The sequence below is a fragment of the Sinocyclocheilus grahami genome, unplaced genomic scaffold (genome assembly GCF_001515645.1).
Source record: "Sinocyclocheilus grahami isolate Dianchi unplaced genomic scaffold, SAMN03320097.WGS_v1.1 scaffold203.1, whole genome shotgun sequence".
In the NCBI taxonomy this organism is placed as follows: Eukaryota; Metazoa; Chordata; class Actinopteri; order Cypriniformes; family Cyprinidae; genus Sinocyclocheilus; species Sinocyclocheilus grahami.
In genome coordinates, this window is record NW_015505382.1 from 982695 (window position 1) to 994926 (window position 12232).

The 12232-nt window shown below is 36.1% G+C and overlaps 1 protein-coding gene across 1 annotated transcript in view; it reads left to right on the forward strand.

Moving 5' to 3' along the window:
* LOC107595513 (active breakpoint cluster region-related protein-like) overlaps positions 1 to 12232 on the forward strand; it is a gene marked incomplete at its 3' end in the record, with an annotated part of 211039 nt that overhangs the window by 84002 nt on the left and 114805 nt on the right. The window contains exon 2 of the mRNA XM_016285937.1: positions 11166 to 11344. Coding sequence (XP_016141423.1) covers positions 11166 to 11344 — 179 coding nt within the window. The remainder of the gene's footprint in view (positions 1 to 11165; positions 11345 to 12232) is intronic.

Consider the following 12232-nt stretch of genomic DNA (forward strand, 5'->3'; position numbering starts at 1 on the left):
TGTGAAAAACTTGTTGCATCTTTCCCTAAAAGACTCATGGCTGTATTAGATCAAAAGGGTGCTTCTACTAAATACTAAGCAAAGGGTCTGAATACTTAGGACCATGTGATATTTCAGTTTTTCTTTTTTAATAAATCTGCAAAAATGTCAACAATTCTGTGTTTTTCTGTCAATATGGGGTGCTGTGTGTACATTAATGAGGAAAAAAAATTTTACTTAAATGATTTTAGCAAATGGCTGCAATATAACAAAGAGTGAAAAATTTAAGGGGGTCTGAATACTTTCCGTACCCACTGTATATAATAGTAATGGTTAACTTAGGTGGAAAGGAACAAAAAGCACATACATGAAAAATGTGTTTAGTGTTATAAGGTTGTATTTTTTAGGTAATTTTCAGTTGCAAAGAGCCCTGAATCAGCAGTCAAGTGGTAAAAGATGTTTCAAACTCAATTTAATAAGAAACTATTTTTAGACACCACAAACAACGACAGTGACCTATTTAAATACTTATTTTGCAAATGTAGTATCTTTTTCTCCCATAATTAATCCTTAATATGAGGTTTATTGACTCCCCATACTGGCTGACAACAGTTTGATGTGCATGTCAGTGTGACGTGTTTCTGGTGTTTTCACTGTATGTCCATTGTAGTAGGCACCTTTAAACTCACTCGCATGCCTATAAATAGAGCATCGTTTCATATTCAGGATCCTCTCATTCTCATTCAACCAGTGACAGCATTGAAGAATCTCAAGTTGTCATGGCAGCCTGGGCACTTGGCATGGAAACAAGCTGTTGATTGACAGTGACGGGGCTAAAGGGTAGCTGGCCGTCCATCAGGAGCGATCCGTGTGCCTTTGGGAGCTGATGTGGAAATACCATAGTGTGTGTACAAGTACTGTGACATCATCAAAACTTCTACCCATGTCATCATGAAGCCCTGATGGAACATCATGACTCATTACCATTACATGGTGTGGAAAAGTTGTGCCAACTTTGTCCTTTATACTTTACAATGAAGTTCAATTCATTACATCACAACATTAGTTAACACATTAGGAATCATAAACTAACAATGAACAATCCTATTACAGCATTTATTAAGCTACTGTAGATTAATGTTACTTTCTGTATTTACTAATCATTATTTTACTAATCACACAAAGTGACAGTAAGACTTAAACTAAAAATGTCTTTTTCAACCTTCATTCATTAAAGTATTATGAAAAAAGTATGACAGTTTACACAAAAAATAATGAGCAGCACAACTGTTTTCAACATTGATAATAATAAGAAATGTTTCTTGAGCAAATCAATATATTAGAATGATTTCTGAAGGATCATGTGACACTGAAGACACTGAGTAATGATGCTAAAAATTCAGCTTTGCCATCACAGGAATAAATTACACTTTAAAATAGATAAAAATAGAAAATGAATACTTTGCAATAATATTTTCATATATTTTACACAATATTGCTTGCATAGCTAGAAGTGCTTGTGTTCCTGCTTCTGTTTACACAAAACCGTTTATCCATTTAAATGCAAAATGCAGTCGACACAGTGGCGCTCGGCCAGGTCATGTGATTAATGACACAGGTTTAATGTGTCCTCTTGAGTGTTTTGTTTCATTACAGTCTGTGAGTTATGGATCACATTCACTTATAGTAGAAACTTTCTGGCAGTTTGTGAGCACTGGGTGTTCAATCATAAGTGTGGGAGATTTAAATGTCCTCAGGGTCAATATAACTGCTGAAACTTTCTTCCATACAGTCGCTCTGAGTTTGATTGATTTGAGTTCAAATACTGAAATTTTAAGGGGTTATTTGCAGTCTCCTTTACCATACCTCTCTCTTTGTGTTATCAGTGATTTACCCTTGATTTTACATACTTTTTTCATTAATATTCTATCTGTACATTGATTAAACTACTTCATATATGATTGCAGTTAAAGTTATATTGACAACATACAGTAATTTAAACTTAATAAAAATAAATCTGCCATATAAACATGCGTATTTTATATAGGAACTCAGGAACATAGGAACTGTAGTAAACACTGTACTGAAAAAAAATTGGTCTAAAATACTTTGTGCAAAGTATTGCATTAATCATTTTGATTTAGACCAACAAGCTTATTATAAGGCCTTCATAATGAGTTAGTTTGACTTGTAAGAAAATTTTAGTCAACACAAAAGCAGTATGAAACGTTTTAGATCTAGCACCTATATTCCCCTGAAAAATTTTTAAAAAAAAATCCCAGATCTTTCTAGATTTTCCTTCATCATAGTAACCTTGGATGTATAATGCATGGCCTTTTTCGGTTTATTGTTTTAATAGCAGATTATTTAGTGAGGTCTCTGAAAGGGAACATGGTGTGACAGTAAGCAGATGTGCGTGTTTCCTTTCATTCATATCATGAAAGGCTCAGGCAGTAATCAGTGTTGATGTGGCATGTTTTAACAGGGCTGTGTGGTGGTAAGCTCTTTCATACAGCTCAGCACAAAGACCGGACTGTTGACCTTTCCGACCGGCTGCTGTTATGGAAAGCAGGACAGTAAACAACTATTACAAGCCTTTTACCGTTTACGCCTGAACACTTCTCCTTGTCTGCAGGAAAATTGCTTGAAATCAAATTTTACAGTTTCGCTTCAGCCACTCAAGAAACAGGATGTGCACCCATCATTTCCAAGACATTACAGATGTAGCCTAGAGGAAATCACCGAAGCACACACACACACACACACACACACACAGAAAGCTGCTTCTCAGACAGTGTACAGTTAACAAATTCAGTTCTTTTTCGTGTTTTAGTGTGCTTGAATGTACAAATACACACAAAATTGTCAAAAAGCCCACCTGTATCCTCGGTCGGCTATGTCTTAAGTGAAGGTAATGTGTTACCTTATAATAATATATATTTGATTTGTGCATTCGGTCTTAAAGGGACAGCAGTCTGTCTGTGCCATTAAAGGTGACATATCATGAAATTCTGGCTTTTTCTGTGCTTAAATGATATAATCAGGTCCCAGGTGCATCTACCAACCCAGGAAACGTGAAAGATTGTTTTGGTATACCTTTCTCTGCAAGCTTGTGAAAAAACAAGCCGCTCAGATTTCGCTCCCCCCGTGATGTAGAAAGGGGATCTTATTACATTACCGCCTCTTAATCTGCACGTTTCCACCTACGGTGCCGTCATTGTGTTTTTGCAAGTGACAACTGTGTACCAGTTCTAATGCCATGGCGAAGGTTTTTCTGTAACTCTGTATGTTGATTTTAGCGTAAACTTGTGTGTATTTGACAGTTTAAGCGCAATAAGACATGAAAGAGGCATGTTCTGTGTGCGTGCTTCGAATGTTTTCGCTCAGAAAACTGTATATCAGAAGTTTAAACTACTATGGTTTAAAACATGATTTCAGCGTGACAGACATGATAAACAAAACCAAACAGATGTTTTTTGGCAGAGTATCTGAGAGACAAGCTGTAAAAGCAGCCCTATTCTGGAAAAGGGGGTAGGGAGCAGCAGCTCGTTTGCATTTAAAGAGACATGAACGAAAACAGCATGTTTCCACTTCCACTCAAAATAGGCATTTTCAAAATGATATAATAAATTATCTGTGGGGTATTTTGAGCTGAAACTTCACAGACACATTCTAGGAACACCTGACACTTATATTACATATTGTAAAAAGGGGCATAATATGTCTCCTTTAATGTTAATCAAACAACATGAAAAAGAGAAAATCACTCACCCTTCAGAAATCAGACTCTTAACTAACTTTTTGCAGCTTTAATAAGGATTATATTCTATATTTTTATTCTATAATCTATATTTCATTTATACAGTGTAGACTATGCAGTGTTATTTTTTATGTATAGATTACTTCATTCAGTTTGTATAATATCTTACCTGAATTCTACTGTTAGACCTGCCTGAACAATTAAAGCATTGTTTACCTAATTTGTATCTTCATTCTATTAGATTTATTTGTGCTGTTGCTATTGTTATTTGTATATTTGTTCTCATTTTATTTCTTGTTTTTACTAATGTTTGAACTAGGGCTGCTTGATTATGACAAAAATCATAATCATGATTATTTTGGTCAATATTGTAATCACGATTATTTAACATGATTATTAGTGGGCCATATGACCAAAAATGTATATGAAAGATTTATTTAAAGATAGTGATATATATCAAATATATATTTTCTGTAAATAAGGTTGCTATGACATCTACATTTTAGAGACCAGCGAAATGTCACAATTCTCAATACCACAGCAGAATACTAGAGTAACTATTATTAGTTAAAAAAACAACAATAAAGGTCCTCAAAATTATTGGAAAGAATTAAACTGCCAGTAATAAAAAAGCAAAGGAATACAATAGAATAAAAAAAGATACAAATGAAACAAACTGTGCTTTAAGTTTTTTTTTAATGCACGTCTAAAGTATTCCTACTAGATAAATTGAATAATCTAATGTAAAATAAAACAGCATTGTCTTCACTGTAAGAATTAAACATCCTGTTTCTTATTAAAGCTACAAGAGTCCTTCAGTCAAGAGCAGTGAGTGATTTTGAGTTTGTCATTTGTTGTTTGATTAATATAAAGCACACAGTTGGCAGCATTAATATAAGCCCGCTGTCACTTTAAGAGCCGCACGGATCCAATTTACAGTTACACAAGTATATTCATTCTCAACTCTTTACGTTCATTTATTACATAACCGGTGAGGGTTTACATGAATAATCACTAAGTGCCACATTTTTGCGTGTATTTGACCGTTTCGGTGCTAAAAGTTGATTTTACATGTCCGTGTTGTGTTTTCCGATTCTGAGCACATACACAGTAATCCTCCAGAGGAACAGCGCAAGTTCTCTTTCACGCTTTTAAAAACATGAATAAATCTAATATACTTCAATAAATCAAGCACGTCCAGCAAAGGGGGCGGAATCAAGCAAAGGGGGCGGAATGGGGTGCAAAAATCGTTTGATCTCGAGTACTGTATATTTACTGAATTTCGATTAATTGCACAGCCCTAGTCTGAACATTATGTTAGCTAGTAGTTTTTGCTGTGCTATTCAGTGTGGAATAGAGAATTGTGTAATTTTCATGGTTTCTAAAATTTTGGTTCTATTAAAATACAAGAATACATGGGTTAAAAACAACAAAAATAGTCTTTGTGGCAGATAGCAACTGTCTCAAACAAATGTGTTCCTGTCTATTCTGTCTGTTGAACTATGAAGCATTTTTCATATACAGCTCAGCCTCTTGTTTACCTTGAATTGTATTTCCATATATTTGAATAAAACCTTTTCAAAGGTTCCTATTTGTTACATCCCCCCATGTGTGTGTGTGCGTGTGTTGTTCCTCTGAAAACATGAGGTCTGTTTGGTGCTGTGTGAACCTTGTAAAGTTTAGGATAGCATTCACATGGCTTTCTTCTTTGAGGCTGCATGCGTCCTGCGATCCATCATTTCACCCCATAGTAAGACGGATAAAGTGTGTGTATATGTGACAGGGTGTGTGTGTGTGTGTACAATTTTTTCTTAACGTGTCTAAATATTGGCAGTTGCATCTATTGGACTCCATCTAATCAGAGTATTTACTTTAAAAGACTGAATATCCCATGTTGTTTAGCTTAAATGCTTAAACTGTTTTCCCCCACACTATGTGGGATCTTTGTTAATCTCTTTAAAACATCTCTTCTACCATCAGATTTATATTGGATTTTTCTTCTCTGTGGCTCCGTAGCTAAAGAAACCGGTTGCTAAAATCCCATAATGCATTCAGCATATGTACGTGGAGCCACATGCGACTACAGTCTCTCTCCGCTAAAGCCGCACTTTAGGTTTGCTGATGTACCAATCGATTTTTCTTCCCATTTATGCTGTCTAAACGCATTAAACGGGCATCAAGGCCAAACAGGGCAGTGTGTTGTGTGTTTGCTGCTTCACGAGGGTAATACGTTTTTGAAAGAAGGAAGTGTAGATTAACTCTTTACTGGTGTCTTCTTGGTGTTTAGTTCTCTCTTACACACATTTATACACAGTGTGATATGAGGCACATGTGATTTGCATATGAAGACTATATTTAGTACTGTACTGAACCAGTTTTGACAATTTGGCTACCTACTTTGGCTACCTTGACAGTTTTGACTACCTACTGTTGGTACAGTAGGTGGTCAACCAGAATGCCTGTTACCGTCATGCTTACCACCGTGGCAAATACAAATCAGACACATGTGAAACTTGTTTGCGACATCCACCACCATGTGCCATAAAAATAATAATATAGCATTATAACATTAAATCTCAACTAATTAGGAATCATATAGGCTAAATGCGTAATGTTTCAGCTATTTTACTACTTTTAGAGTCAAATATTACAGTGACGGCAGTGCTTGAAGAGTTCTTACTTTTTATTGTACAGTATTTGAGGTGTGCATATTTATGCTATTTGCCACGTGGTTTGAGTTTGGAGAATTAAAGAATTTGTAGATCACTTTTTATTAAATCATACCTTCATATTAGTTAAAACGTAAGAGCATGGTATTTATTCACCCCCCCCCAAAAAAAAATCGCGAGTATACGAGTATAATGTTTCATTTTAAACTAATTTTAATTTTCATGTTTAAGCTAAACATTTCTTATGACATTTTTTTTCTCCTGCTTGTCATGTGCGGGGCTCAGAGAATTGGCCTGCTGTAAGAAAAACAACTATGCTGCCTACACTGTGCCCTATTTTTATGTTAGTTAATTTTTCATTCATAAGCATTATTTCATGATTGCGCTTTGATTCCTATTTTAGAATGACGTTAAAAAGTAATTGTAGCCTAGTTACAATGACAAACTTGAGTTTAGTTTTATTATAAATATAAAAAATGTGGAGCTAGGTTTTAGCCCTGACACATTAACTGTTATATTTTCTCAAGAGTCATTTCTGCTGTTTTCTACACACACACACACATATAGCACACACATGTATGGCACAGCAAATGTTGGCATTATGTATACTAATGAGAACAAGGGGGAAAAACGGCTTAATTGTCATGAAAATAATTTGACAATGCAAATTTAATTCAAATGTTAATGGTCTAAAAATAGCTTCATTTGATTTAAAATATAATTCAATACTGTTTACTTGTGTACTATTTCTTAACTGGTAAAGCCTGTTAGCAACAGCAAGGCTATGGGTTCAATTCCCAGTATCTTTGAAATGTAATTCTAAAATGTAAGTATATATGGCAGTACCAAAATATGGATTGTAGCTAATAAAATATGAAAGTGAGCATGATGGTTGAAACATTGGGGTTGTGAATTCACATTAGCAGAAGACGAACGGGCGTGACTTGCAGTAGCAGCAGTGAATGACAGAGTGATTGGTTCTGGTCAGTGCAGGTCATTTTGACCCGTGTGAATGTGCTGTAGGCAAAACGGATATGAGAGCCTGTTGACCCACATTCAACCCATTTTTCTGTTCAGCAGTTAAATGGCACAGTTATTTCCTGCGCTGTCTTATGACTAGACTATGACTTTATCGAACACTATTAATCTCTCCTAATGTAACCATGCTCACATACATAGACCAGTTAGAAGATCAAGCCAAATCTTTGTTTTGTAGTAGAAAGATGAAAAATGAGTTGAAATAAATAAAGCAAACATTAATTTTACGGTGCCTTATTGTATTTGCTTTGTTGCTTCTTTGAGTATTGAGTGACAGACGTGTCACTTTGATGTGACACACAATGTGTTTTCAAGGGGAAAGGAACACAGCATGGTAACCAAGTTGAGTTACAATTGGTCTGTTCCTTTGCTGGTTATCAATGGTCGTCACGGTAACAACCATGGTGACAGACGGGCTGGCCCTGCCCCTCGGGGTTGGGTTGTCAAGCAGGTCTTTTGTTTATGTGCCAGTCTCTGGCCATGTGGGAGTGTGTGTCTTGACACAAACACACTGCATTTTCCATTTTAATGAAGACGCGTCTCCTGTGAATGCTGCTGAACTCATAAACACTTTAACAGGAGATTTTTGCTCCTCTTCGTGCTCTTAAAGTTCCATTTAAGTGGGAATATTCTGGGTTCTTTTCAGTGTGATTTCTGTGAAATGCTGTCATGTGTCACAAAAAGACTAAATTAAAAAGTTGGACAAACTTTAAAAGCCTGCTCAGAAAGTTTGAAGTAGTTTTAAAAGCTTGAAGGTGTGCAGTCTAGACAGATACAGTAGATAGGTGGATAGATCAAGCATGAACAGAAAGATCTTTTAGCAGGTTTCTTGCATGTTTTATCATGTAGCTAACTTGTTTGACGTTTCTAGAATGATTTATCACATTGCTAACATGTTTCTAGTATGTTTGTAGAATATTTTAGCCTTTTGTTAGGTGTTGTTAGAATTATTAGAATGGACCTGGCCTATTTTAATACATTGCTAGCATATTTCTAGCAGTGTTTCTCAACCCTGGTCCTGGTTCTTATGTTTTATTTATTTATTTTTTTCCCTTTTTATTCGAAACATTGCGAAACGCATTAGCTATATCATGAAATATCTTGATTCTCACCTATGTTAGTTGATCTATAGTGGGTGATGGTCAAAGTAGCTTAATAATGTAGTCTATTAACTATGCATAAAAACCTGTCTGTTTACTTAAGTAACAGATATGGGTGTCATGCCATAACAGTTTTAATACAACTGACTTTATATTTAATGTGAATTTAACATTGAAAATTAATGTGAAATAAAAACATTGTAAGTTAGGCTACTTATCATAACACTTCCATTGTACAGAAAGATAGCAAAGAACATTTACATTATCAAAGAACATTTTCACTGACAGCCTAGAGTTCAAGCACTCTCAAAAACTCCCCTTAAAAAAATCACTGAAGCTGTTTACACTGTGAAATTAATATTTTACATATTTATACACATTTGCACTTTGTTGTTTCTGATGAGAGAATTTGCCAGAAAGAGGTATTCAGTCAGCGAGCGAGTGAACAAAACACCGGCATTTTAGCGATGCCTCATCTGGAAACCTCTGATTGGTCATTGCATTCATAAGCTCAACAGCATTGTGTGTGATTGGTTAATGCACAGTGCTGTAAAAACGCGTCTGTCTCTGGCTCAGCGCCAGCCAGCGAACGCAGATTTGAATTTAGCAGCTGATGATATGACACGCTGAACGATTTAATCACGCTGGTGTGATTGTATCAAATATACAAAATATTATTCGGCTATTTTTTGTCTTTTGGAAGCTGCATTCAAAATCCTCTTGGCTCAAAAATCAATCACACTTTAAATGGGCATGACACCTCTGGATCTAGCGTATATTAACCCTCAATCATCCTTTGGGACAAATTTGGGCAAAATCATATATATATATTTTTTAAATAGTTTACTTAATCTGAGTGGTTCAAGACTTGGCACCTGACGTTTGCCACCTGAACACACACACACACACACACACACACACACACACAAATGAGGACTCAATTCAACAATGTTAAGTGGTTGGAGAAAAAAAAACTCCTTAATTTGACCTTCATGCCCAAAAATGGGAAATGAATGGAAAATCAAAGCATTTTTTTTATTTGTGCAATGAAAATCAGTAAATCCAACACAATGCAGCTCAAACTTACACAGAAATGAAGGTTTGAGCCTATACAACATTCTCAATTTGTCAAACACTCTCTCACACACACACACACACACACACACACACACACACACACACACACACACATATATATATATATGTTTGTAAAATGGCTCAGTTATTTAAAATATCTGAAAGTACACTCTTAACGTCAGTCAGTCTAGCATTATAATATGATAATCAAGTATTATTTAATGATAGAATTTTAGTAATTAGAATTAAAACTTAACCATGTATGAATGCATATTAGTCATTTTAACTGAACATTTTAACTGGACTATATTGGTCATTCAGTGTTTCTGAAGAAAAAAAACTAACAAAAAAACTGGTAAGATGATAATGATACGAATTCTACTAATAAGAACAATCGCACTAAGGATAAATGAGCTGCTGGATTCATGAATATTAATCAGGTTATGTGCGTTTGCTCGAACTGATTTGCTGAAATCAAAATAGGGACGATAATAGGTGAGCACTAGCCAATGAGATTGCCGTTTGCGCATTAGTTCCGCCCACTACCGGAGAACCCGGCAGTTCTTAAAAGCTGAAGAATCCCAAAGGAACTCTGTTATTTTGACAGGAAAATACAACAAAGAACATCGTTTACATGTAGTGTGTCAATTCTCTCTCTCTCTCTTTCTCTCTCTCTCTCTCTCTCTCTCTCTCTCTCTCTCTCTCTGTGTGTGTGTGTGTGTGTGTGTGTGTTCTCTCTCTCTCTCTCTCTCTCTCTCTCTCTGTGTGTGTGTGTGTGTGTGTGTGTGTGATAAAGTGACGCCGAGTTGTGCGCCTTCACACTAGAGTTTACGGTACATCAAACACAGGTGCGTTGCGCATCCATTGAGATGAAATGATAAATGGCACAGATTGCTTGACGGAGAGTGAAACTCTGAAGCGCTCAGTCAGAGTGTTCTGTGAGTGAAAATATATCTGTGCTAAACTTATACTCAGCCTCCAACTCACACACTGGCGAGTAAAATCTGAGAGTTTATTAGCCATTGGCTAAAATTAGGCATCATTTAGTCGCAGAGTGAAGAGTGAAGATTTAGTCGCATATGCGAGTGATTTACTCGCAATGTAGAGGGTTGACATTAGTTGCTTCTCTGCTGGTTTCTGCTTTGGATCTTTAATATTGGCAGAGCTTTGATAAATCACTTTCTCGCCCACTGCACGGTCAGCCATAGCAGCCGATGTAATACTGCATTACAGCATCTTAAAATGCCCACACATTTCCCACTACCCCTTCCCATCTTATCCTACAGATCCTGTAAATCATACCCAGAGTCTCCGCCCTCTTCTCTACATGCAGATCATCTATGAAACACACCCTATGTTCAGCACAGACAATTAATTGCACCATTTGTGGATTGGTTTTCTTCAGAAATGTAAACACTGTAGTGCTTTCAACATCGCTAATGTTTGAGTGGCCCAACATGGCGGCATTAATCTGTGGTGTGAGCCATAACCCTGCATAGTTCTTCTAACTCTATCTTACACTCCTCTGTTTTCTCCTTCCAGACTTTAACTACAACACTGATGGCTATGAGGGAGATACTGCAGAGGACAGGAAGTCTCAGGATGGCTCAGAGACCATGCCATTCATTGACGAGTCGCCCACCATGTCCCCTCACCTCTGCGCACGGGGACAGGACGGAGAGGCTGTCTCACCCACGCCACCAGAAGGGCTGCTGCTTAGGGTATGACTGCATGTTTAAGTGTTTGTGTGTGTGCTTTGATTTAGAAGAAAAAGTCATTAATCAGTTAACATGCTGCAGGTAAGCGTCTCTTTGTCGTCTTAAGGAGATTTTTTGTTGTTGTTATGACAGGTTTACTGGTGTTTGTGTGTGTGTGTGTGTGTGTGTGTGTGTGTGTGTGTGTGTGTGTGAGTGTTTGACAAATTGAGAATGTTGTATGGGCTCAAACCTTAATTTCTGTGTATGTTTGATCTGCATTGTGTTGGATTTATTGATTTTTATTGGACAAAAATATATTATGTGTAAATCTGTCTGTCCATATTTGCAGAGGGGCTTTGAAAGGTTTGGGGTCTGTAAGATTTTTGAATATTTTTCATATGCTCACCAAGGCTGTATTTATTTAGTCACAAAAATACAGTAAAATGGTAATATTGTGAAACATTATTACAGTTTTTTTTCTGTGATAGCCAAGCTGAATATTCAGCATCATTACTCCAGTTTTCAGTGTCACATGATCCTTCAGAAATCATTCTAATATGCTGATTTGCAGCTCAAGGAACTTACTATTCTTAATATTAATGCTGAAAACATTTGTGCTGCTTAATGTTTTTGTGGAAACCATGATTCTTTGATTAATAGAAAGTTCCAAAGAACAGCATTTTTCTTTGTATTGAAATCTTTTGTAACAATATAAATGCCTTTGTGGTCATTTTTGACATATATTGCTTGCTGAATAAAAGTATTAATTTCCTTAAAAATAACCACAAACTTTTGAAAGGTATAGTGTAAATTCTGAATCACGTATTCATTATTATCTTACTGAGTGGTCAGGACATTCTTCAAAATATCTTCTCTGTTTCATGGAAGGAAGAAAGCAATACTGGTTTAGAA